Source organism: Rhincodon typus, chromosome 11, assembly GCF_021869965.1.
Source record: "Rhincodon typus isolate 14 chromosome 11, sRhiTyp1.1, whole genome shotgun sequence".
Classification (NCBI taxonomy): Eukaryota; Metazoa; Chordata; class Chondrichthyes; order Orectolobiformes; family Rhincodontidae; genus Rhincodon; species Rhincodon typus.
This window is the reverse complement of record NC_063342.1, coordinates 39,890,986-39,917,147: the sequence shown is the minus strand read 5'-3', so window position 1 is coordinate 39,917,147 and position 26,162 is coordinate 39,890,986. Positions and strand designations below refer to the sequence as shown.

The 26,162-nt window shown below is 39.1% G+C and overlaps 1 protein-coding gene across 4 annotated transcripts in view; it reads left to right on the top strand.

The window, feature by feature from the left end:
• The window catches only part of kdm6a (lysine (K)-specific demethylase 6A), a 224,219-nt gene that overhangs the window by 65,056 nt on the left and 133,001 nt on the right, over nucleotides 1–26,162 (top strand). For all 4 annotated transcript variants that reach the window (XR_007263189.1, XM_048602716.1, XM_048602715.1 and 1 more), the window contains exons 5-6: nucleotides 1,276–1,334; nucleotides 21,294–21,414. Coding sequence is in view for 3 of the 4 variants with exons in the window: in XM_048602716.1 (XP_048458673.1) it covers nucleotides 1,276–1,334; nucleotides 21,294–21,414 (180 nt within the window). In the remaining variant the exon portion in view is untranslated. The remainder of the gene's footprint in view (nucleotides 1–1,275; nucleotides 1,335–21,293; nucleotides 21,415–26,162) is intronic.

Below are 26,162 nucleotides of genomic sequence, written 5' to 3'. Positions count from 1 at the left end.
CATGCCATCGCAAAATGAATGATACTTGCCCGTTCACCATCTCTCTCCTCACTGTCCAAAGCCCCAAACATATCCTCCAAGTGAAGCAGCATTTTGCTTCTGCTACTTCAAACTTGTCTCCTGTATTCGCTGCTCACAATACAGTTTCCTTTATGTGAGTGAGACCAGAAGCAGACTGGGTTACTGCTTTGCAGAGCACCTCTGCTGTCTGCAGGAATGACCTCAACCTTCTAGTTGCTTGCCATTTCAATAAATTACCTTGCTCTTATACTAACATTTCTGTCCAACAAAGCACCATGCAAGCTTGAGGAGCAAAGCCTCATTTTTTGTTCAGGCACTGGACAGTCTCTGGGACTTGATATTGAATTTCACAGCATCAGAGCCTGACTGACTGATCAAAAAAAAACTGCAGATGCTGGAAGTCAGAAACGAAAGCAGACATTGCTGGAAAATCTCAGCAGGCCTGGCAGCATGTGTGGAGAGAGAAACAGTTAACTTTTTTTTCAGGTCCAGTAACCCTTTTTCAGAACTTATTGATGTTCTCCATCCTATTTGTGTTCTCTCTCCTACTGTTCCCTCCCAAACCACATGCAAGCACACAGCTTTGTTTTATTTGAGTTTTGTTTACTTTGATCGAAGTAGAGAAGACCCATTCTCTAGCTTTCATATCCGACTTGCATCTTTTCTCTCTTTCACCATCATCAACTGCCCCTTTGTCTCTCATACTTGGCCTCTACACCATTTATTCCCTTTGCCCCTCCTCTGCCTGTGCCAGAAGTGTGTTTCTTAACATAAATTCCAACTACTTTCAGTTCTGAAAGAGAATTCACATTAATTCTCTTTCTCTCTCCACAGATGATACCAGACCACTGAGTTTCTCCAGCAATTTCTTTTCCATTCTCTACCTTTGTCATTCTTGAAGATATTCCTTAAAACTCACTTTTTTAAAAGTCATGCCTTTTTCTGTCTCTTTTGTCGTACTTTTATTTTTGGCTGATTATGGCTGGGTGAAACACATGATTTTTTTGCACAAATGCTGCAAAGTTGATTTTGAATTTCCAAATGATCTAGTCCATGGTATTGCATCTCAAAACACTGCACTTACAGTTAGTTTGAAATGTACTGACTATGTTTTCTACTAATTTTATATGCAGATTCTACACTGAAAAATTCAGTAAATAAGTTAATGCGTGTTTGGTGATATTGGCCTGTTGCAACAAAAATAAGAGTGACTTCATTATATTACTAAAACTTTTAAATATTTTCTCCCCATAGAATGCTGCCTTTTTATATGGCCTTGGTCTTGTCTACTTCCATTATAATGCATTTCAATGGTAAGTAAATTATTTATTATTCTTTAATTGCAATAAGATGGCATCTTCAAATTAGTTTACTTCTTTAGAGCAATGCTTATGTTTTAGTGTGACGTTTACCGGCTTGACTTTTTCTGCTGGCCTAAGATACATGGTTTGTAAAATTGTTTAACTGAAATCTCTTGCCTACATGTAATTCTGGCTGGGAAATGTGGAGTTATTATATTGCTTATTATCTTTACTTAACCAATTCTGGTTTATCGGACACAGTGTCACCGCTGTAGCCCTGTTAAAATAAGAAGTGATATTTACAGCATCAAATTTCCCATTATACCTCCCTGAGCTTATCATCTTCCCACTTTAAATACTACAATTAGAAAATCTTTGAATTTGAGCTTGTTTAAAAACACCTCCGTCTTCTGCCCATGTCCTCAAGTCTCTTGCCACCATGTGCTCCTTTGCACATGCTCTGTTCACATGCTTATTTCACTCCTTTTTTCCACCTTACCCTCTCCTCCTCCTCCCAACATGGCTCACCTTCTAATTCAAATTGAAGTGAGCGGTGACCCTTTGTTTTGGGGTGTAACACAGGCATCAACTAAAAATAACATAAAGGTTCTATTTTAGTGTTTTCAGAATACTTGTCAATTGTGAAATTCAGTCCTTAAGGCAGCAAATATCCTAGAATAGTATTAAATGGAAATTAATTTTGAATTAATCTGACTTTGTAATTGGCTCTGACACAAACTACTCATTATAACACCACTTGTCCTCTAACAATTCTGAGACATGTTATTTTGATAAAAGTCCTTCAATCCAAATTAAATCATACAAATTTTAGGAATTCTATAATGTTGCAGAACTTGAAATATTTTAAGGTTTTATTCCGTCAATTGCAATGGCCAGTTCTTGGCGAAAATAGTTGAAACAAGTTAGGTTGTTCAGTGAAGAAGTGGTATTGTGTGGTAATGAAGTTGGAAAGTGATAAAGGACTTCTCGTGTTTTGATTTGAAATATGCTAAAATTTAGAGTTTCCTTTTAACATACTGCTAAATAAACCATAGTGTGTTGTGGTCAGTAAATGTGTTGGAAGGGTTAAACTTTTGGATTGTTTCCTACAAATGAGAAAATGTCTAATAACAACTGACCATTCTGTAAATCACCACAGCAATATCTCCATTCCCTGCTTTATTTTTGCAGGGTAACCCCACCATTGGTACACTTTGGACATTGGCAAATCATTGACATTCTAGTCTGTATGGAATTATTTGTCTCCAATAGCTCCTTGCATTTGATGTTTTTGTTCTCTTGGAAGTGAAAAAGTAGGAGTGATTTTTTTTTTGGACATGCAGTAGTTGAAATTTAGAATGCTATGTATTACTGTAGACTCGATTTGAGACTGACTCTTGCGTTTCTCCTTTTGTGAATGGAGATAAAATGTGCTTTTTTTATTTCAAATCAGGGAAGGTGCTTTAGTTTCATTATTTAAGAAGTAAGATTTTGACAGATTTTAATAACTTTTATAATTGACCAATTGGATGCCCATTTTGTCACTGTGTAGGCAGTCCAGTAGAGGTTGTGATAAAATGAAATCTTTGCAGCTGTTATGGGCTTAACATTTCAGAACTGCTAGGGCTGTGGCTTTGTTTTTATTTGGTGTTCTTTTGATTTGAAAATTTTGCCACAAACCCAGTTAGTGCCTTTATTTCCTTTTTATGTAGTAGTTTTGATCACAGCAGGGACAAATGGAGTAACCAATAAAATTGTGCAGATTTGGACCTATTTTTGAAAAGCTGCTTCAGTTTTAAAAAACTGACAGCAGCTTTGATTTCTGTTTCAATTATTGACAAATTGCTTTTTAGAAATTGCTTATTTGTACGCATTATAATATAGAATATTGAAGGTCACTTTCAGACTTGGGGTTTTCACTGCAGCTTCATATGACCTGTTTTAGTGGGTGGGTGCTGTCTCGTTAATTGTGAAGTTAATCTTGATAGGTTATTTAAAACAATTAGATGAAGGGTGGCATAGAATTTACTTTGTAGCAATGTCTGGAGAAGAAAAAGACTGTGTTACTGCACTTATTTCTCCTAGATATGCCATGTTTATTCGCCTAAAACTTGAGGTGTAGATAAGCAATTGTTATGCCTTTTATATTTGAAAATTTGGGTATGAGAAAATATTTTGCTGATTTTGAGGGATTAATTGTGGTGATATTGTGTAACTAATTATACTACTAAATTGTTTTGACAACAGCCAGCTTAAAATCTTTTGGAACTTTTTGGGTGACCATTGTTAATGCCGTGGACATGGCAGGGATCAGGAGACGTTAATCAAACCTCTAGTTAGCACAGTGTTTAGCGTTGAGCTCTTGACTTCCTTAAAGATTAAGACTGAAGCCCAGCAGATTTAATAGCGTGAAAGGTGCTTTCCTTACTGATTCCACTGGTCCTGCATGAAAAATTTCAAAGATGCTTGCATTATAATTTAATGATCACTGACACTCGGTCTCTTATGTGAAATTGTTATTGATGGAAAAAGATGCCAAACTAATTTTTGTGAAACTTCCTACTATGATGATTCACCTGTTAGAAGTAGTAGCCTGGATTTTGTAGTAGTAAAAATAACCGTCTGTTTGCCATCATTAATCTCTAAAACCGACAACTTGGAGTTGAAGTATGCGCAGTTGAACATGGAAGTCTATTAGGTTCTACACTTCTCCATTGCGTATCTCCAGATGAAAATCAGTTCAAGATCACTGAAGAAAACGTTCCCTTTAAGTTGTAGCCATGCTGTTATCTTAACCCTCCTGCTCCCCTTGCTCATGAATTACAGTTGTATTTTTATTATGTACTTCGTCATAATGCTGAAGAACTTTGCAGGCCCTAGAAAACTTATTTTATATTTGTATAATGTTATTCCTTTTGTGTTTTCATAGGTTTGTAATTTTTTAAAGATTGCTTATATTTCAGCATCTAATGTGTATATTGCAACCTCTCCTTCCTCTCTATAAAAATAATGCAAGAGTTCTTTGATATGTTTTGCTTCAATAGCTTTAGCTCATTGTTGCTGGCTGCTTGGAAATCACCTGAGAGATCACTAAATCTTTGTGGATAGCTTCTTTGAGGCCAGTGGTAAAAGTTGTTGTTTTGCCACTGATTGTAAAATCTAGGTTCATGGTTGTATCTGTAAGCTTATATTCTGTTAGACCTATATAACAAGAGCCATTAAAAAATATCAACACAAAATCCTTTTAAATATCTGGAAGTTCCTTATGTGCAGTTCAGCTTAATAGGGCAATGAAAATCATAGACCAGAGGTAAGTAACTGTTCTGATTCCATTATTGTTTAAAATTGCTTTTGAAGAATAAATTTCAATACCCTGGCTTCATAATAGAAAAAGTCTCCATTTATAAGAGGAAAATAGCATGAAGCAGGTTAGAGCCCATTTGGTCACAAATTACTTCAAACATTGCAAGCCACAATGATGATTTTTCAGTCACCATAGTCTTTGGTGATGTGAGCACATTATAAAAGATGAATTTTTGATTAAGGCAAAGGAAAACATTGGAAGCAGCAAGATGAACGTGTCTTTTGTGTGGCTTTGTTTTTTCCTTTCCAGACTCTTTCTACTCACAGTTTAGTTCATTCCTACGGAAAACGTTTTTCGACAACATGCCTGCGAAGCACTTTGGAACATTGTGATATATAAAAGGCCTATATAAACCCCATTAGCTTGAAGTGGTACTGCCTCACCCAAAGACAGTGTGTTGACATGCAGTTCCATGATTCTCAAACGTGCAAGCAGTCAATTTAGCTGAATCTGACAAAGCCTGCAAATGCTGAAACACTGAAATGGAAACAGTGTTGGAGAAGCTCTGTCCTGATGAAGAGGTCAGTGGACTCGAACATTAACTTTGTTTTTCTCTCCACCGGTGCTGCTAGACCTGCTAAGTTTCTCCATATTTTCTGTTTTTGTAACTGAAGCTGTCTTCTGTCTTCAGTCAGTCCATACTATTACGTGCTAATGTCTTAGCTGAGTTCAGATACTGTTTCCTGCATACACACCTCAGGGATTTCCTCTAGGAGTGAACACTACCTGATTTCAACATTCAAGGAAGAACTGTTGAACTTGTTATTTCAAGGTACCAAGTACATGATAAAACTCCTGAATCCGGAACTACATGTTACCGACATTATTCTCAGGGTTTGCTGAACAGTATATCTTGAAATTCTGCCATTTAGTTTTGATTGTGTACATCTGGATAAACAGCTGGAACATTGGCAGTCACTAACCAAGTCAGCACTCTGTACTTTGTAAAGATGCTGCAAATAACACAAACATATCATTCTAAAAGATGTAGACAGTACTAATTGGTAACATGAGTTTGAATAGCAGGAAGTAGGTATGTTAAATAGTTGAGAGAAATAGAGTTAATGTTTCCAGACCAATATGAGAGAGACATTTTCTCTGGGCTTACATTTGAAATAAGGTATGACTACAGTCTGGAATCCTTACAACTAACTTTCCTTTGGTCAAATGAAGTAACTGTGCACACCTAGTCAGTATGAATTGAATAATTTTGATGCTCAAACTAGTGTCTTATGAAGATGGAATATAGGAGCAGGAGTAGGCTATTTGGTTCTTCAAGCTTGCTCTGCTATTCAGTATGATCCAATTTACTACCAGTTACCAATTTCTCCCCATCTCCTTTGATCCTTTGAGCCCTAAGAACTATATTTAACTCCTCCTGAAAAGATTGTGTTTCAGCCTCAAACTCTTTATATAGCACAGAATTCCACAGGCTCACCATGCTCTAGATGAAGAAATTTCTTTTCATCTCGGTCCTAAATGGCCTAGCCTCAAGCCTTCTACTGTGACTCTTGGTTCTTGACTCCATGGTCATTGGGGCCACCTTCTGCATTTCTAATCCTGTTAAAAATGTAAGCCCCTATTGCTCCCATTCTTCTCAACTCCACTGAATAATATCCTAATCGATCCAGCTTCTTTTCACACATCAGTCCTGCTATCCTTGGAATCAGTCTGATAAACCTTTGTTGCACTCTCTCCATAGCTGGAATATTCTTCCTTGGGTACAGAAACCAGACCTGCACATACTACTCCAGATGTGGTCTCACCAGGGCCCTCTACAATTGCACCAAGACATCCCTGCTCTATACATGAATTCCTCTCACTATGAAGGCCAAAATACTATTTGTCGTCTTCACTGCTTGCTGCACCTGAATGCTTACTTTAAGCGACTGGTGTACGAGAACATCCAGGTCTCGTTACACTTCCTCTGTCCCAAACTATTGCCGTTCAGGTAATGGCTGCCTTCCTGTTTTTGGTACTAAAGTGGATAATCTCACATTTATCCACGTTATACTTCATCTACCATGCATTTGCCCACTCACTCAATTTGTTCAAATTGCACTGAAGCACCTCTGCATTCTCCTCACAGCTCACTTTCTCCTTTAGCTTTGTGTTGTCTTCCGACATGCATATATTAACTTGGTTCCTTCATCTAAATCATCTAAACCACCACCACTACCACCTAGCCCCAGTCTATTCAACGTCCCCTATGGCTCAAACCCGCCAACCCTGGCAACATCCTTGTAAATCATTTCTGCACCCTTTTCAGGTTTCACAGCATCCTTCCTATAGCAGGGAGACCAGAATTGCATGCAATGTTCCAAAAGTGGCCTGACCAATGTCCTGTATAGCCACAACATGACCTCCCAACTCCTGTACTCAATACTCTGACCAATAAAGGCAAGCATACCAAATGCTGCCTTCACTATCCTGTCTACCTGCGACTCCACTCGCAAAGAACTATGAGCCAGCACTCCAACTCTTTGTTTGGCAACACACCCAGAGCAAAGTGAAAAATTATCTGATATTTTCTTCTTCCCAGCCCCAGAGATGTTGGAGCTATTTGTAAAACCCCGGCCTCTGGCTAGGCCATTAGCTGATTCCAAACAAATCAGGATTAAACCTCCAGAAATTTCAGCCCAATATATTGAGAGTTTTAAGGATCTTACGCTCTCTGTTCTGCAAGCAGGCTGAAACTTTTTGGATCAAGGAGTCCATCTTTGTCAATAGCTCTCAAAAATGACTACAGCTTTTAATTTTCTTTGTTATTTGGCCTTTTGAGGCTGCAGCGGGGAATATTAACTGTATCTCCCAATCTGAAGTACACCCTTGAATTCGGTAGGTCATCAGCACCCTCATTACATGATTCCAGTCGACCTAAACAGTCAATGTGGGAGTGCTCAGGGATTTGAAGATGTGGTTAACTTCCCTCACATCATTCACTGTATGCATGTGTCCATCAGGACAGTAGCAAACAGCATTTGTCAGCACAAAAGGCTGTAAGATGTCAATGTTGTTATCATCATACATTTATTCTATGACAGTCTATCATCCCTCAAACAAAATTGCTGGCCCCTTGAGCTCCAAACAGAACGAGCAGCAGTGGGAAAGTTCCACAGATTCAAGGGGGAACAAGTGCATAAAGAGGAAAAAAAAACCAGGACGTTGTTGATAAATCCATCCGAGCTCCCAAGTGGGAACTGGTGAGTTGGTTACTTCTAGGTAAGCTGAACATGAAAGCTGAAGCTGTTATGGCAGTAAGTCTAATTGCATAGAAATTATAATCCCCAAACAAACAGTCTGTTCTAACTAACATACACCACATTGTTCGTGCTTCATACAAGCCTCCTCCCACCAACTTCACCTCCCCACAGTGGTACATCCTATTATACTTTCCATATTTATTTAATAATCGGCAGTCTCCTCCGCCGATGCTCAGTAGCAGCAGTGCGCGTACCATCTACAAGGATGTATTGCTGAAATTCACCATATATCTTAGACAGCACCTTCCAAATCCACAACCACTTCCATCTAAAATGACAAGGGCAGCAGATACATGGGAACACCACCACCTTCAAGCTCCCCCTCCAAGTCACACACCATCCTGACTTGGGAATATATTGCTGTTCTTTCATGGTCCTTAGGTCAAAATCCTGGAGCTCCCTCCTTGACGCCATTTTGGGTGTCCCTGTACCTTGAGGATGGCAGCACTTCAAGAGAAGCTGGTAAAGAGCTGCCTTCAAGCACACTTAAGGGTGGGCAATAAATGTTGGCCAAGCTAGCAATGGCCACATCATGAGAACAAATTGAAATAAGAAAAATTTTCCTCCTCAGTGCATTCATTTGGAAAGATACAGACTCCAAAATATGAGGCTTTGAATGTATTGTTGGATGCAGTTTTAATAAACATAGGGGACTTAGCTGTTCTCCAGAAGAACGTCAACCTTTTACCCTTCTGTAAACCTGTGGTTGACAATATTGTCAAAGTTTTCCACAGGTGTGAACTAAGCTGTTAGCCAGGTGATGAAGCTTGACAAATAAGTAGGGTTTGAAGAGCTTATGATGGGAGCAAAGAAAGCTAGGGAGATGAAGTTTTTAATGGAGGAAATTCCAGAGCTTAGGCCCTTGGCAGTTGCCTGTTGATATTTGAGTGATTTACAATTGAGGTTGCCCAAGATTCCAGAATTGGAGGAGTACAGTTAGCTGAGGGTTGAGTAATGTGGAGCTGCAGGATCATGGAGATCTGAAGAGGTGAGGCTAAGGAGGGATTTGAAAACTAGGATCAGAATTTTAACACAGTGTTGCTCAGCAGGGAACAGGTCAGCGTGTGGGGTAATGGTCGATTGTGACTTGGGTAAGTTAGCATAAGGGTTACGTTATTTTTGGATACGTTTTCTGTTAAGTATGTTGAATTGTCTGTCCATCTGAATCCTGTTACGTATTCCCTAACTGCTTTGTTGTTGACGCATTAAATTCAAAGGTTAACTTGGTATATGCACCATGTCACAAAAGTCACCATATGGTGGTGGGTTTGATTGCCTTGTCTCACTCTTTACATATTCTCAAAACCACAGAGTTTCCTAGCTATCGCAACATGGATTACTGTGGTTTTAGAAAGTGTCCACCATCGCCTACTGAAGGACAGTTAAAGATGGGCAGTGCACCATCTCCTGATACCAAATCATTAAAAAAAGCTTTCCTTTCCCTGTGCTTTCTTTTAAGAAATGAGCACTTCTAAAGCCTGCTAACAAAAATTAGGTTGCAAGCCCTGAATGTTTTCCTTTTCTACCAGTTTCATTGTTTCCCTGCACAAATTGTGGTTCGAGGTGCTCCTTGGATCATTTAAGTGATTAATTCAGTTATGACTTTGGCTTATTCATTGCTCAACTTGCTGTGCTAGACCTATAGTGCGCAGTTCCCTCCTGCAGTTAACAGCAGCAACATTTGGAAGTGAAAGGCAGGAATACATTGTATTGGAAACTTTCGGTGACCCACAGCTAGTCTCTGAATAGCTCAGCAACAGTAATTTTAGGCACGTTGCTTCAGATTGCTTCTAAAAGGTTCTGTTCTCTTTTAGATTTAATTGTAAGCCAGAGTTCACAGAATCGCAGAATGCTTAACAGTGTGGAAACAGACCATTCAGCCCAACAAATGCACACAGATTCTCTGAAGAGCATCCCACTCAGACCCAGACCCATCTCCCTACTTTTTCCGTAACCCTATATTTCCCATTGCTAGTGGACCTAACCTATACATCCCTGAACACTATGTGCAATTTAGCATGGCAAATCCACCTAACCTGCACATCTTTGGACTGTGGGAGGAAACCAGAGCACACAGCAGAAACCCATGCAGACATGGAGAGAATGTGCAAGTTTGTACGGACAGTTGCCCAAGGGTGCAATTGAATGTGAGGCAGCAGTGCTAACTACTGAGCCACCATGTCGCCCTTAGGATAGTGCTTCATGGTAAACTCAGCTGTTACAGGAATCAAACCCACACTGCTGGCATCACTCTGAGTTGCAAACCAGCCATACAGCCAACTGAGCTAACCAACCCCACCTTCCGTTGAGTAATGGCTGTTTCTGCAGAACCACATGTGCAGCATTATAAATATGTTCTTCATAGCAGCAATCGTGGTTCTGATTGTAAATTCAATTTACAATGTGATAGTGAGACCCAAGTTCTGGAACACTGGACATTCAGCCTTATCAACACACACTACCTACAATGTTGAACTGGCTTTTGAGATTCCTTTCATGATTTCAGTGTACTTGCGTGGTGACTTGGCTCCAAGAATGGATGCAAAACTCACTTTCAGCATGAAACAAAATCAGATAATTGTAGAAGTGCATAGATTAGTTAATATCTTTAAAGGAAAAAGCACTGGCTATCATTTTCAGTGAACTAGTAAGGGAAACAAATTTACAGTAGTGTTGAAGGGGGAAGAAACTGCAAACATTTCAGTTAGAGGAAATTGATGGTTTGGATGGCTTGCCAATTGCTCAAAGGAATATTTCTAGATTTATAGCATTTTTAAGACAGTATAAAGTCATTAAAGAAAAATGAGAATATGAAAATAGTTAATATGCATGAATTTTTTTTTTTAATGAATGCAAGTCCTCAAACCTAGGTGATAGCCACTTCCTTTGCAGAGTCATAGAGGGCTACAGCACAGAAAAAGGCTCTTCAGCCAATTGAGTCTGTGCCAGTCAAAAACAATGAGTATTTTAATCCCATTTCCCTTTAACTCATAAGCTTATATGTCTTGGCATCGTGAATGTGCATTTAAATACTAAATAAGTCCATATATAATTTGTAGAGAGATCACTCCTCAGTGATATGCAGCATGGTCTGCCTTGCCACAAGTGCTCAGGGGATTTATACTGGGCCCCAGCAATGGAGGTTGGCTGCTCAGGGCCTTGGCTTATCCTGTCCTTTAACAAGGGCTACTCACTGTGGTAGTTTGTTCAAAAACTGGGTTTGTTACAGGTTGTGGAAAAATTCATAGAAGAAAACATTATAAATTAGAGTAAGGAAAAAACCCCGCAGATATGGAGGTCTAAAATGAACGTTTGAGAGAACACAGCAAATGGTTTCAGTCTTGTCAAAATGTAATAAGTGATCGGTTTAGTAATGAATCTTAATGAGACTCTGCTAAGGAGTACTTTGATTCAAAAAATAATGAGTCTGTGTTGTGTGTATAGATTGCAGGAGTCGCTCTGCTTGGGAAAGCACTCATGCATTGCACTTGCTAAGTGACAAATTGACTTGACATATATCAAAGGAGCCCTTAAACTGGACTTTCCTAACCTTTCTCCTTGAAAATTTGTCTATACAGGAGTAAACATGAAGTTGAGTTCTTTGCAACAAAATTAATCTATGCCTAGTGTTTCTTTTTAAAGAATTAAGACTGTGTATTTGGACAAATGTCAGTTTACTGCATGTTAGGACCCAAAGTGATCAGTGATTAATTGTACCATCTACTTGCAAGCTTTTACTTGATTAACAAAAGTGACTCAGCATTTTTGTTGTTTTTCGACGTGAACATGTGATTTTGCCTGAAGAAGGGTGATCGTTTTTCTAAAGTTAGTAAACAGGTTGAAGTGGAGGGCAGTAACAGCAATTTTCTTTATTCTTTCACAGAGATGTGGATGTTGCTGGTTTGGCCAGCATTCATTGTCCACACCTCACCACCTTGAAGGCAATGGTGAGTTGCCTCCTTAAAGTGCTTGATTCCGTACCATGTCTTGTATGTTTCAATAAGATCACCTCTCATTCTATACCTCCAAAGATTATAAACACGACATATTCTTGGATAAGGGGCTTATTTTCTGTAGGAAGGTTGGATGTGTTAAACAAGCCTCTTCCGAAGTACTTGTTTAACCATATTTAAATATTTTGCATCCAGTGGTTGTACTTCAATATGGCTCCTTAACTGTAAAATAATTCAGGATGTGTTGAAAACGATGCAAGATATATATGACGAACTTGTTTGGTCTGACAGAGAATGAGCCCTGCTTTATTTGTTCCTTGTGCTCAGTTCAGTAGTTGGGTTGCTATATCAGTACCACTGAGCTTGAATATTAATGTTATCCAGTGTTTGTTCTGGAGTATGTGATATCAGAAACGAACAGAAAAAAGGTATGTTCTCCAAGTCTGCATTGTCAAATCACCTACCAAAAGTCCATATTTAGACTTTATTCGAGTATGCACACTTCATGTAAGGTACTGGAGAGCTTCTAGTGTAAATTCCATAGGCTGAAGATAAAACAAGCGCGTTATTTGGCAAAACAGTATTAGTTTCACAACCAGTACATTGATGCTGTGATGAAAAACTCAAGGCCGCTTCTCTGCACTGACGTTACATAGTGAAGCAAAAGGTGATCAAGTGCAGCCATTAGTGGATTCTAAAGGATGTAACCAGAAGTGACTGGTCTTGTCGTAGGCTTCTGGAATGCATTGTTGACAATGTGAACCAGGAAACCGGCTTTTTAAATAGTTTTCTTCCCCCCAGGAATACACTATGTGCAGAGAAATGAATACCGGAATTGATGTTAGAATTATCAGCTGATAAAAGCTGACTTTGTTGGAAGCTCAATCCATCCTTAGCCAAAGTTCTTTGAACTTGATTTGCAATTACCTCAGCAGATGTAAATGGATGTTCAGGAAAAGTTTTTAGCAGTTTGAGCACAAATCTGTCTTTGTCAGTGTAGTGCTGTGCACAATTTCCTTTCTTGGAGGAACTGATAGAAAGAGAAGGCCACCATGGGAACCTTCAGAGCCTTTCAGTTGATAAGAAAACCAGATGTGCTGAGCAAATAGAATTCTTATAGGACCAGCCACATGTTGACATAAAAAAACTCTCCTGTATGCATTTCAAGAAATCTGCCCCTGTAAATCCTTTATACTATAATTATCTCAATTAATTTTGAAGCAGTTGAAATCCCCAAATATAATTACCCTATTAATAATAATAATTATTAGTGGAATTATATTAATAATAATTATTATTAGCTGCTATTGTTGTTATTAGTTTTCCACTCTAGTGAATTGACTACATACCTCTCCTTAGTTGCCTGCTCTCTTTTTGGGGGCAGGCTATAGTACACTTCTAACAACGTGACTGCCCCCTTGTTATTCCTAATGCCCACTCTCAATGTTTCATTTGAACTCTTTCAAGAACTCTTTCAACTCATCCCTCTCTATTACTGTAACTAATTCCCTAACTAATAATGCAGCACCACCTCCACTTTTGCACCCTTCCCTGTCCTGCCTGATGAGCCTATATGTCAGAATGTTAATTGCCAGTCTTGTCCCTCCCTTAACCACATCTCTGTGATGGGAATAATATCGCAGTTCTATGTCTCAATCTGCTCCCTTAACTCATATTCTTACCTCTGGTGCTCCTGAAATTTAATGTTGAGGCTATCCAACCTTGCCTTGCTCCCTTGAGATGCCACATGGTTGAACTCACCCTGCCTTGGTTCCTTTTAAGTTACGCTGTGTTACTATGGAACTAATGCACTGTCCCTTATCCATGCTAAACTGGTTTGAAATTCCTCCAAACAGCACGAGCAAGCCCTCCTGTAAGGATATTAGTTCCATCCTAATTCAGGTGCAGACCATCCCAGTTGTAGAAGTCCCTTCTTCCCCAGGAACGGTTCCAGTGATCTAGGAATCTCTCTTCTGCATCAACTCTTGAGCCATGCATTCACCTTACTGTGTTAGAATCATAGAATCCCAACAGTGTGGAAACAGATCATTTGGCCCATTAAGTCCACACTGACCCTCCAAAGAGTATCCCATCCAGACCCTACCCCCACCCCACCATACCCTCTTCTGCAATCCTTCATTTCCCACCTTTAAAAAAGACTCTGGGCAACTTAACATGGCCAAATCCACCTGCCCTGCACATCTTTGGACTGCGAGGGGAAACTGGACCACATATGCTGGCATGTGGAGAATGTGCAAACTCCACACAGATGGTCACCCAAGGGTGGAATCGCGCCCGGGTCCCTGATGCAGTGAGGCGGCAGAACTAACCACTGAGCCACCGTGCTGCCCTGACCAGTACATGCCACTGCGCGTGATCTTGGATTACAACCTTCAAAGTCCTGCTTCTTTAATCTACAGCCTTACACCGTGAACTCTTGATGTAATATCTTATCCCTTGGTCTGCCTATATGGTTGGTGCCATTGTGTACCACTACCTTTGTCTTAGCACCCACCCCCTTCAGGATGTCCAGCAGCTGCTCCGTGAAATCCCTGACCCTGGCACCAGTGAGGCAGCACAGGATCCTGGAGTCATATCTATGGCTTATCTGTTCCCTTAACAAATGAACCCCCTTTCACTATTGCCTGCTGCTTTCTTCTTCCTCCCCTCCTGTACATTCAAACTGCTTGTAGTACCAGAGGCCTAGCTCTTGACTGCACTCCCTTGAGGTTCCAGCACCCTCCTCAGCTTCCAGAACACAGACTGTTTGTGAGTGGGACCACAGGAGATTCCTGCACTATCTACCTGGTGATTACCCATTCCGTTCTTTTCTGCAGTCCTTTCAGGTGTGACCACACCTCTAAATGTGTGGTCTGAGAGGTACGTGGGACAGTGTCTCCAGCTGCGGCTTGAATTCTGAGTCCTAGAGCTCAAGTTTCTCCCTAAGAAGCTTGTGACAGTTTACTTTGCTTTTTTCCATCCAACTGATGCATCCTTTCAAGCAAGGCAGGAATCAGGGTACCACTTGGAAAAGACACTAGTTTGCTGTCCTTGAAAAATCCTTGCAGGGAATAAGAGTTTGGAATTGTTACTTTGATTAACTGTCATCCTTTTACCTTTTGTTGTCTGTGGTATACTGTTGTACATTGCTCAGGTCACCATATCCTATTGAGAAATATTTGGAGCAGTTTGTGAAATATGCATATTTACCATTTAGGATTTCACTTAGCAGTTACAGTCCTAATACCGAAGCCATTTCTTGTTAAAAGTATAATATCTTTTAATTTCCTGAGGTGGGATAGATATTCAAAGGGAAGAGTGATACAAAAGATCTTAAACATGAGTGAAGTGACACCAATTTTAAATTTTTATGCAAAATTCTAAATATACTCTGATTCAATCAAATTGCTACAATGAAGCAACACGTTTCTTTTATGAATGTTTTTCAAGGCTTTTGTAAGTCTTAAAGCATTCATTGTATCCATTTGAAGACACATGCAATTATCTCAACATTTTACTTAATTTATGCTCTCTCCAGTGCTTCATAAACTTTTTGCAAATGCGACACGTGTACACACCGTGATCTCTTTTCCCCCACCCTAAGTCATCCACCCCATGTGTACTGTACACAGTGTGTCTTCCTCTGAGCCACTAATCCGCCTCAACCCCTCTCCCTTTTGGTGTGGTTGACAGATATACCCGTGAATCCCAGTTCATCCCCAGGGAACATAGAACTGTACAGCACAGTACAGGCCCTTCGGCCCATGACGTTGTGCTGAACTTTTACCCTAATCCTAAAGTCTACCTAACCTCCACCCCTACCTTATACTATCATCCATATGCCTATCTAATAGCTGCTTAAATGCCCCTACTGAGGCCGACTCCACTACCCTCTCCAGCAATGCATTCCACACCCCGTGTGGGGTGAGTAAAGAACCTACCTCTGACGTCTCCCCATACCTACCTCCACTCACTTTAAAACTATGCCTCCTTGTAATAGCTACCTCCACCCTAGGGAAAAGTCTCTGGCTGTCTACTCTATCTATACCTCTGATCATTTTGTACACCTCTATCAAGTCACATCTCATCCATTGTCGTTCTAAAGAAAAGCCTAGCTCTCTCAACCTTTCCTCGTAAGACCTTCCCTCCATTCCAGGCAACATCCTGGTAAATCTCCTCTGCACCTATTCCAATGCTTCCACATCTTTCCTATAAAGAGGCGACCAGAACGGAACACAATACTCCAGATGTGGCCGAACCAGGGTTTTGAATAGCTGGAGCATAACTTCACGGCTCTTGAACTCAATCCCTCTATTAATGAAAGCTAACACCCCATACGCCTTCTTAACAACTCTATCTACCTGGGTGGCAGCTTTCAGGGAACTGCGGACATGAACCGTAAGATCCCTCTGCTCCTCCACACTGCCAAGAATCTTTCCGTTAACCCTGTATTCTGCTTTTAAATTTGACCTTCCAAAATGAATCACCTCACGCTTTTTAGGGTTAAACTCCATCTGCCACTTCTCAGCCCAGCTCTTCATCCTATCAATGTCCCTTTGTAACCTAGAACAGCCCTCCACATTATCCACAACTCGACCCACCTTCATATCGTCCGCGAACGTACAAATCCACCCTTCCACTCCTACATTCAAATCATTTACAAAAATCACAAATAGAAGAGGACCCAGAATAAATCCTTGTGGTACTCGTAACTGAGCACCATGTTGAAAGGAAATTGCTCAACACACAGGAAGGAACAATAAGTTTGAACAAAATTTGAAGCAACCATTCACTTTCCAGGCTCAGCCACATTGTCTAAAAACCAAAAGAACAGCAGATGCTTTAAATCAGGAACAAAAACAGTTGGTGCAAAAGCTCAGCAGATATAGCAGCATCTGTGAAGAAAAAATAAGAATTAATGTTTCGGGTCTGGTCCTGAGGAAGGGTCACTGGACCCGAAAAGTTAACTGATTTTTCTTCTCCATTGCTGCCGGATCTGCTGAGCATTTCCAGGAATTTCTGTTCTTGTAAGTCATATTGTCACTTGGAATCAGTTCAATTGGTCTTAGGCAGGTTTAACACCAGAAGTGATGGTTTTGAGAATTGCGGACAATTGCAAACATTTATACCTGGCATTTCTCATTGCATGAGAGGCTGTAGTGTACAGATTTGCAAGGATGACTTGCTGTGGAGCCGGGACAATGTTGACAATATGCATAAATCCATTAAAATATGGGATGGATGTTATTCCTGGTTCTGATGTCAAATGCTAAAATATTTGAACTGTTTCATTGAAAACTCTTGTTGCTAAATAAAGATCTCCAGGCATTCTGTCATTTGTTTGCTTTTCAACGGGAATTTTTTTTTACCTTCCATTTTAGAGGAACTATTGTATAATTGCAAGTAGGTAGAAGTAAGGTAGAATGCTGTTCTTCCAGCTGGTTATAAGTACGCAGTCTTATTTTACGACCGTGTTGACTGTGGTCATTCCTGAAAGAAACTCGCATAGGTAAGCATCTCATGTTCGAGGAAACTGCATTGCGGGAAGGGGCAGTTAGTGTAACTCTTTGATGTCCTAAAATTGTTTTACAGTACTATGAAATTTAGACTGGATAATTTAATAGTTGCGCATTCAGTGCTATTGCTTTTGTCATTTACAGAGTCTGCAGTGGTTTTGTTGGAAGCATTTTTTTGTGTTCTCTACTGTGAAGTTTTGGCCACATGGTGTCACTAAATCACATGCTTTGTTTTGTGCGTGTGAATTTGAGATACAAACAGCAGTACAAAATAATAGTTCTGTTGTAACCTTTTAAGGCAGTTTCATATTCTAAAATAAAAATGTGCAAACTTTAAGCCATCAGCGCAGTTAATATTTTTTGATCGAACATAAAACATAGGCTATCAAAACATAAAATGCTTGAAATAATCTGCAAATCTGGAAACAAATAAACAAAAGAACTGTGGATGCTGGAAAACAAAAACAAATTGCTGGAAAATCTCAGCAGGTCAGGCAGCATCTGTGGACAGAAAACAGAGCTGATATTTCGAGTTCAGTGACCTTTCAGAACAATCTGTAAGCATCTATGGGGAGAGAAAGAGTTAAAGTTTCAGGTTGTGACCTTTCATCATTAATTGCATGAGATCTGATGAAAGGTTACAAACTGTAACATTAACTATTTTAATCTTCCTCGATGCTGCCAGACTTGCTGAGTGTGTATGTCCAACATTTTGGTTGGATAATATGCATGTTTTATGATTTTGGATCTTTGAATTTTTCCCATTATTAACCTCCTTCCAAATCAGAATGAAGTTGTGCTTTTGAAAGTAATTGAGCCTGTGCAAAAGTGTTTTATTGTTTTAAATCTCAAGTTTCATTCTGCTCAAAATTGTCGGACAGGATTCAATAATGTGATTGCATAGCAGCAAAAGAAGTTGAATAAATTATTTTGTTCAGAGCAAGATTGCAATCTTTAGGATACGAATTGTACAGAATTAAGAGGTACATATTTGGCCTATTGATCTTGGTCGATCTGATCCTCAACTCCATTCCCAAGCCATTTGTCCAGTTCCCTATCACACAATAAAAATCTGCTCATTTTCATCTTTTAAAGTTTAAATTGATCCAGTATCCACGACATTCAGTGACGGTTACAGATTTCTTCCACTATTTCTATAAATGTTCTTTTCAGTTTTTCTCTTCAGTGGCCTGGCTTTAATTTTAAGCTAAGATCAAAACAGAAAGTGTAAGAGTGTCGGTGAAAACAAAGAATTGATATTTCGGGTTGATTCATCCTTAGTGCTGAAAAGGTTTTGAGCAAGTGAAATGGGGGAAGGACTGAAGAACAAAATTAAGTTTCTGATGGGCTGGAGGGCAAGAGACACTAAATTGCAAGGATTTATGCTACAAAAGCTAAAGGAAGCATTAACAATTAAGTAAAGAAACAAACTCCTCTAGATTAAATGTAAATGTCTGGAGTCTGCCTATCTGTTTGCACTGCCGTACTGTTCTCCCCTGGTTGCCTTTGAAAAGAGGGGAGCTGTCTTTGCAAATCATTGCAGTTTGTGTTATGCATGCACAATACTATTGTGAGTATTTTTTTTGATACGTTAACCCTTTGACATTAGTGGAGCTATTGATATATTTGCAATTCAGGATGTTGTGTGTCTTGGAGGACAACTTGCAAGTTCTGGTGTTCCTAAATGCTTGCTGCCCTTTGTCCTCCTCTAAATAGGTTGTGGGTTTGGAAGGTGCTGTGAAAACAGCTAGTTGCTTCAGTACATCTTTTCTCTGATTCTTTGGAGGAAGCATGTATGTGTTTAAAATGGTGAATAGTGTGCCAGTTAAATAAGCTACTTTATCAAGAATGGTTTTGAACTCCGAGTGTCATTGGAATAGCACTCTTCTAGATCAGGTGGAGAGTATTTTATTTAACTTGCACTTAGTGAAAAAGCTTTGAACAGTTGGGAGGCAAGTTGCTGACCACAACTTACTCGGCATTTGAGCTGCACTTTATAATCACAATATTTATTTGGCTATACCATTTAAGACCTGATTAGGTGGTGAACCCCAGGAACTTGTGTTTGGGATTCAGCAGTGGTGCTAAGGTTTTATCTTTCAGGAGATTGTGACTTATCAGACTAATCCTGAATGTTCTTCAGGTCTTACTGCTGGTCATGAACCACTTCAGTATCTGGAAAGTTGAACTATGATAGCAATGTCCTGGGACTAAGTTATTAGTCTCCAATAATAACAGCATCCTCCTTTTGTGTTAGTTTTGATCCTGACCAATGGAGAACTTCCTACCCGATTCTCAATTACTTTGATTTTCCTTAGGTCTTTTTGATGCCATATTGTGTTAAATGTTGCCAGTATACCTGGTGCAGTGCATTGAGCGCAGACTCTTCGCAGACCGTATAGGCAATAAAGGTTGTGAGTGGGTTCTGTACTTGAGTTTGTTTGCCATTTGATTTGGACTGAAGTTGGAACACAGTGCAGGACAATATAAAGTAGCCATTCATAAGGACAGGAAACATTTTTATGTCACATCCTTAAACTCTCATCCCTATATGGGATTGCATTCAGAAGTATGAGTATTTGTATGTTGGACACTTTTATAAATGTAGTTACGCAGGGTTTCCAATTTATGTGGTTATTGATCACAGCACCTGGAGAGGGGGTAGGAAATCTGTTGAGTTAAGAAAAATAATCTTTAAGAAAATCTTACAGTGGTTGTAGCTTACCATGGGCTGCATGAGCGAGCAAGATCATGTGATGCTGCATCACTTCATATGTTTGCATATCACAGTCAGACATAACCTCTTAAGCTATAGTTGGACTTTCATTTGACTAAAACAAAAGCCTTTGGAGGGAAGAAATATTGGCTGGAGCTGGTGGTGGAGAAGTTGCACCCCAACATCCAAATTAAGTTTTGGAGTTCTTCAGTTTGGACAGTAAGATATAACCTTGTTAGCATATGGGTGAGAAACAAGGTCCCTACTCCAAATGTTGCAGCATTTGGAGTAGAGGCCTTGGTAAAACTGACAAAGCTTAATGCATGTGAACAGTCCCAATCACTTGTACTGTCTACTACATTGGGCAAAATTGTTGTTTAAACTATATTGACCACTATTTCATGCAGTTTATGCAGTTACGTCATGTCAAAATCTGCTGAATCCTGAGCTGTGCTTATCTGCTGTAGTGTTAAAGCTGACCAGAATGCTGCATACTTCATCCCTGTTTAATATTCTAAAGACAAATTAAGACAAAGCTGCCACATAGCTTGTCCACAGAGAGGAACGTCTTTTCTTTGCTTTGCAATTTTAAAAAAAAGAAAGAGAAGCTCAAAGTGACCTGATGGTCCTAATTTAGATTTTGTGCATGTGATTCTTTGGGGCATAAAGTCTTTCTTAAAAAAAAAAGCAGTAGAATGTAATTTAGTGTTTTGTGCATATTTGAGAAAACAGCAGTCTTATTAATTGTTTTGTTTTACTGTGGCTGGGACCAGGAGAAAAATGAAGAGACAAAGCTCCATTCTTTAAAAAAAAATTGTTACATTAGTCTTCATACACGTCAGCAAGTAATGTTTGTTCGAGAGTGTCCTTCTAAATGATGGGGCACTGTACATCGAAATACATATTAGGGATTAGACAGTAACATGCCATTTTAGATGACAAGTGTTTCATTTCCAATGTTAAAAGTATTTTTCTCTGACTTTTTAGACATCTATTGATGCTTCAGTTAGGTTTAACTATTGTTGTAACAGAAGGTATGATGGAGGGGAAAACAAGTTCGTAATTCTGCTTGTTCATAGGAGACAAGGCTATGAAGAAAGTGTTTCCTTCAAATAAATTTAAGACTAAGGATGCTAAGTTACTTTTGTTCTATTTTCAGGGCAATTAAAGCATTTCAAGAAGTGCTTTATATTGATCCTAGCTTCTCTCGGGCCAACGAGATTCACTTGCGTCTTGGGTTGATGTTTAAGGTGAACACTGACTATGAATCAAGTCTTAAGGTGAGTAAAGAATACGATGTAACTGCAGAATGTATTGGCAATTAAGCCATGTGAACATGGGAACCGAGCTCCTATAAAATGCAAATAATTTTGATTTAAATTTTTTAGATATCTAATGTCCTTTTTGCATTTTGAAAACTTAAGTGCTGAACGTCACTGCCGAAGTCTTCAGCCTGTCATGCCCCCCTCCCTGTTTTGTCAATTTATCATTGCTTCTTTCCTCCTCCCCCATCCCACCCAAAGATTGTTTTGTAGGATCAAGGTGGCGGCTTTATTCTAGTAAAAATTATAACTGCATGCATTTTCCTGTGGAGTTGAAATTGGAATATTAACGTTTGATACCATTATTATTGAAACAGGGGTAGTATACTATTTATTAAAGTTTCTCTTGAATGTTCACAAGTGGACATAATACTGTTTGTGCTTTTGCTTCCTCTTTTGTGCCCTTTTGATAAGCTGCAAGCAGTAACAGTGTAACCATGAGATTATAACTTAGTCCACTGTAGTTTCTTTAAGAGCAATGCTCGTTGAAAGAAAATCTAATTTTCGGAGAGGACAGTATATTGAACGTGAAGATTGTGATGTGTGTCCTTGTGTGGTTAGCAACTTTTGGGATTGTGGGATTAAAATCTTGACTTTTTTTTTGTTTAAAAATCTATGTATTAAGAGGTATGGCAGTGTGTGTTTGTTATGAGTAAGACAAAAATCATTCAGGCTGTCTTCTCATTTCTCGAGTTGACATTGAGTAATTTACCAAATCATGACATTTCAGAATTACTTTTAATATCACATTTGACAACTAGCTGTTAACATTCTTATTGCATGGCCTTCACAAAATTCTCAGCTACTTTTTATTATGGCTGAGTGCTCTATATTAAATGTCTTGGATGGGGCAGGAATTTATTATTGTTGACTCGCTTAAAGGACCAGTCATGACTACAGAAGCCTAACAGAAACTGAGTACTTGGTAATGAGAGGCTCATCTCCTGAGCCCTCAAAACTAGCTTGCTATCTACAAGGTTGAAGTGAAGAGTGTTATGAAATGTTCACTGCTTGCCTGAATGGTTGTAATGCAATAACACTTTAGAAGCTCAACATTTTTCAAGATTTGTTATTAATGCACGAACCGCTGGTTTTCATATCCACCATTCTATCATTGACTCTGTGTGCCTGTAGGATGACTTAAAGACAATACAGCAATAACTTTGCCCTGGTAACCTTGATAGCATCCATTCTTTACAATCTCTACATCTGCTGAGAATCAAAAACGAGAGTGTTGTGGAACGTTTACCTTCAGTTCTCTGCAATTCTAATTGTCTTTTTAAATAATTATAGTCATTGAACTATCAAATGCAGCTGCCACATTGTCATAGGTCAATCTATTGAAGATCTTTTAAAAATAATTTTGCAGGATTCATCAAACCTTGATCATTAGTGTTGAATTCGATAGGATAGTGAAGGTGCCATATAGCCCTCCAGTCCTTCAGTAAAATAGGGAAAACTTGCCCAAGGGTTCTGAGGAAGGGTCACCAGACCCGAAACGTTAACTTTCAATTCTCTTCACAGATGCTGCCAAACTGCTAAGCTTTTCCAGCAACTTCTGTTTTTGTTTTCAAAAATTTCCCAAGGTTCTGGGTCCTAATAATCTGCACCTACTTCAATTGCAGATATGGGGCTGGATTGAACTCTTCTGATTTTGCTTGTACCATAGAATTGTGTCTAACAATGGGGTTGACCTCAAAAGGTTTAAAATTTTTTGTATTCTCACTTGAAAAGATTTTTAATGAAGTTTTGGGCAAAAATTGAGATTAGGTCCTGCTGTTAAATTACTGCTCAAATGATAAATGAACTGACCAGCTTGTCAATGAACATAAAGCCCCAGGTTTCACAAAGCCATTCTTGGAACCTTGAGCAGACTGTACATCTCAGGAGATTGTATGTAGAAAAGGAAGGTAGCAGAACAGTCACTTTTAAAGGATAATACTGGAAAGGGCTTGTCGCAATGTGGACAAGCTTTGGGTAGCTCCATTTTTGTTTTCTGTACAATAGCTCCCTTTCCAAAACTAGGTTTCAGTATGGATCGCAAGTATATGGGACTTTGCTTTGTTGAAAATTCCCTTTATGAACCTATAACCTTAACATGCTCAACATGAAGCAACATCAAACTATCTTCCAAAATCCTCCGTGTTGGATCAGTTCTGATGGAGAGCCACTGGTCTTGAAATGCCAACAGTTTTTCTTTCTAAAGCTGCTGCCAGACCTGCTGTTTTTCTCTGGCATGCTTTTATAAAACAAAAGTATTTATGGCCTGCTTCAGTTACACAGGGTATTGGTGAGACAACATCACAAATACTGTGTGCAATTTTGGTCTCCTTTTTGAAGAAATGCATTGGTACTAGATTTGATTTTTGGGAAGATGTTATTTGTGGAAAAGTTGGGCAGGCAAGGCTTATTTTCACTGGAGCCTCATAGAATGATGGGGTGGGATGTGGCCTTCTATCAATTAGCAGATTGTAACCAGTTGAGTGTAATTGAGATCGATGCTGAGTCCTCAACTGCTCAATCTCATCAATGAATTCGATTAAGGGATTGAATATATGGTGGCTATATTTGCTGAAAACAGAAACATGGGTAAGAATGTAATTTATCAAGAGGAGATAGAGTCACTGCATAGGACATTACATAGGTTCAATGAGCTGACAGTCTACCTGCCAAATTCATATGACGTGGGAAATTGTGAGCCCATCTATTTTGGCAGAAAGAACAAAAAAAGCAGCAGACTACTTAAATGGGCAAAAAAATTATGGAATCTGGCTGTACAAATGGATTTGGGTGTCTTGGAATCATAAAAGTTAACACACAAGTTCAGCAAGTGATTAGGAAGGCAAAATCTTGTTAATTGCAAGAGGAAGGGAGCATAAAAGTGTATCCTTAAAACCACATTTGTGTACTTTGCATTGTTTTAGTCTCCTGATATGAAAAAGAATTATTGTAATCTAAGAACGAGTCCTCTAATAAAAGTCTATGAATAATCAGCATCCTTTTCAAGACCAAGATGAGAATTATTTCTGATAGTATGTTATTCTCTGTGTTCCAGAAAGGAGCAAATGCTGGACCACTGCATTTATTCATGGCAGAGTTAGATTTTTGATGAATACAGGAGTGTAGGATTATGGGAGACAGGCAGGAAAGCGGAATTGAGACAAAGGGCATATTTTCCATGATCTTCTCGGTATATTGAGTAGTCTGAAAGGGCCAAATGGACTACTCCTAAGTCCTATGTTCCTAAACAAACTTTAGCTTGAAGTTCATGTGGAAACACTACGTAAGTGCATAAATTCACATTTGCAGAGATTTTCTTTGCTATTAGCCCACCCTCTAATCCCAGCTGCTGAAGAGACAACTTCCAATTGTGGAAAAGGTAGACAGTTGGAAGAAATAATACTCCTGAGTTAATGCTCCTCCCGTGGCTTATTTCCAAACTGTATAGTTGTATGACTTCCTAAAATTGATAAATTGCGTTACAACTTGTAAAACTGACCTCTATTCATTGTTGAGACCACCTGATGTTTTGAAAGGCTGTTTCTTCATGAACACATCAAAACCAAGCTTCATAATGTAAACCTATTCAACAGTTTGAATAACTCCATTGCTGTTGTAAGTGGGAGCAGTGGCTAATGCTTTCCATCATATAAAATACTTCAGCTATGATGGTATTAAAAAGCTGCTCATCCTGCAGTATTTAAAATGGAGTTTTCTCAAGGCTGATAGTGTTACCATGATGCAATATCTACAGATGCCCCTTTCTGCAATGTTGTCAAATTGTACTGACTGTGGTTTTGACATTGTTCATTCAAAAAGCCATAATTTTAATTACAGCCCTTGAAAGTTAAGCCCAAATGCTGGAAGAAAAATTTAAATTATTTGGTGACACAATAGAAGTACAAATTGTTTTTCAGCCCACATGGTACTCATTTCACCAGTGAGAGTGTACAACACATCCCAGTTTTGTCACTCAGTCTGAATTGCATTGCAATAACTTTGCAACATCTTGCATCCAAACTTTGTTCTGCTCCCAGTGATAAAGCTACAATTTTGAAATTCCTCCCTTTCTTAAAAGAAAGATGTTAGAACAAGCATAATGGCAAATAATACCTACAATGGGTTTCAGTCTAACAACGTACAATTTGTTAGTTTGTTCAACTGTCATAAAAATCAGAAAGGGGTACTGGTGTCACGAATCAGTGCAGCTTAGTTTTGCATTATGTTGGAATTGTTGAGGAGACCTATTTCCCACTTACAAAGTTGTTAATTTGGGATATCTTGAGTAAAAGGAATAACTTGCAATGTTTGTATCCCAATAAAATATTATTATTGAATGTGTTGTGAATGTTTAAACTACTGTCATGCTCTAGGATAAACTGTGATTTTTAAATTGGAACCTTTGCATTTAAAATGATGTTATATAAACTAAGATTTTGTTTAGGTATGGTGGGAAACTTTTATTTTCTAGTGACCACGTGAGGTGAGTAGCTCTGTTACTGAGGTCTGTAATGTAAAAGACAGACGAATCTTGATTTGTGAGGATCCAGACGAGCTTAGCAATAAGACAATTCTGTCGCGCGCTCTCTCTCGCGCGCGCTTTCTCTCTCGTGCGCTCTCTCTCGCGCTCTCTCTCTCTCGTGCGTTCTCTCTCTCTCGCGCGCGCTCTCTCTCTCTCTCTCTCTCGCGCTCTCTCTCTCTCTCTC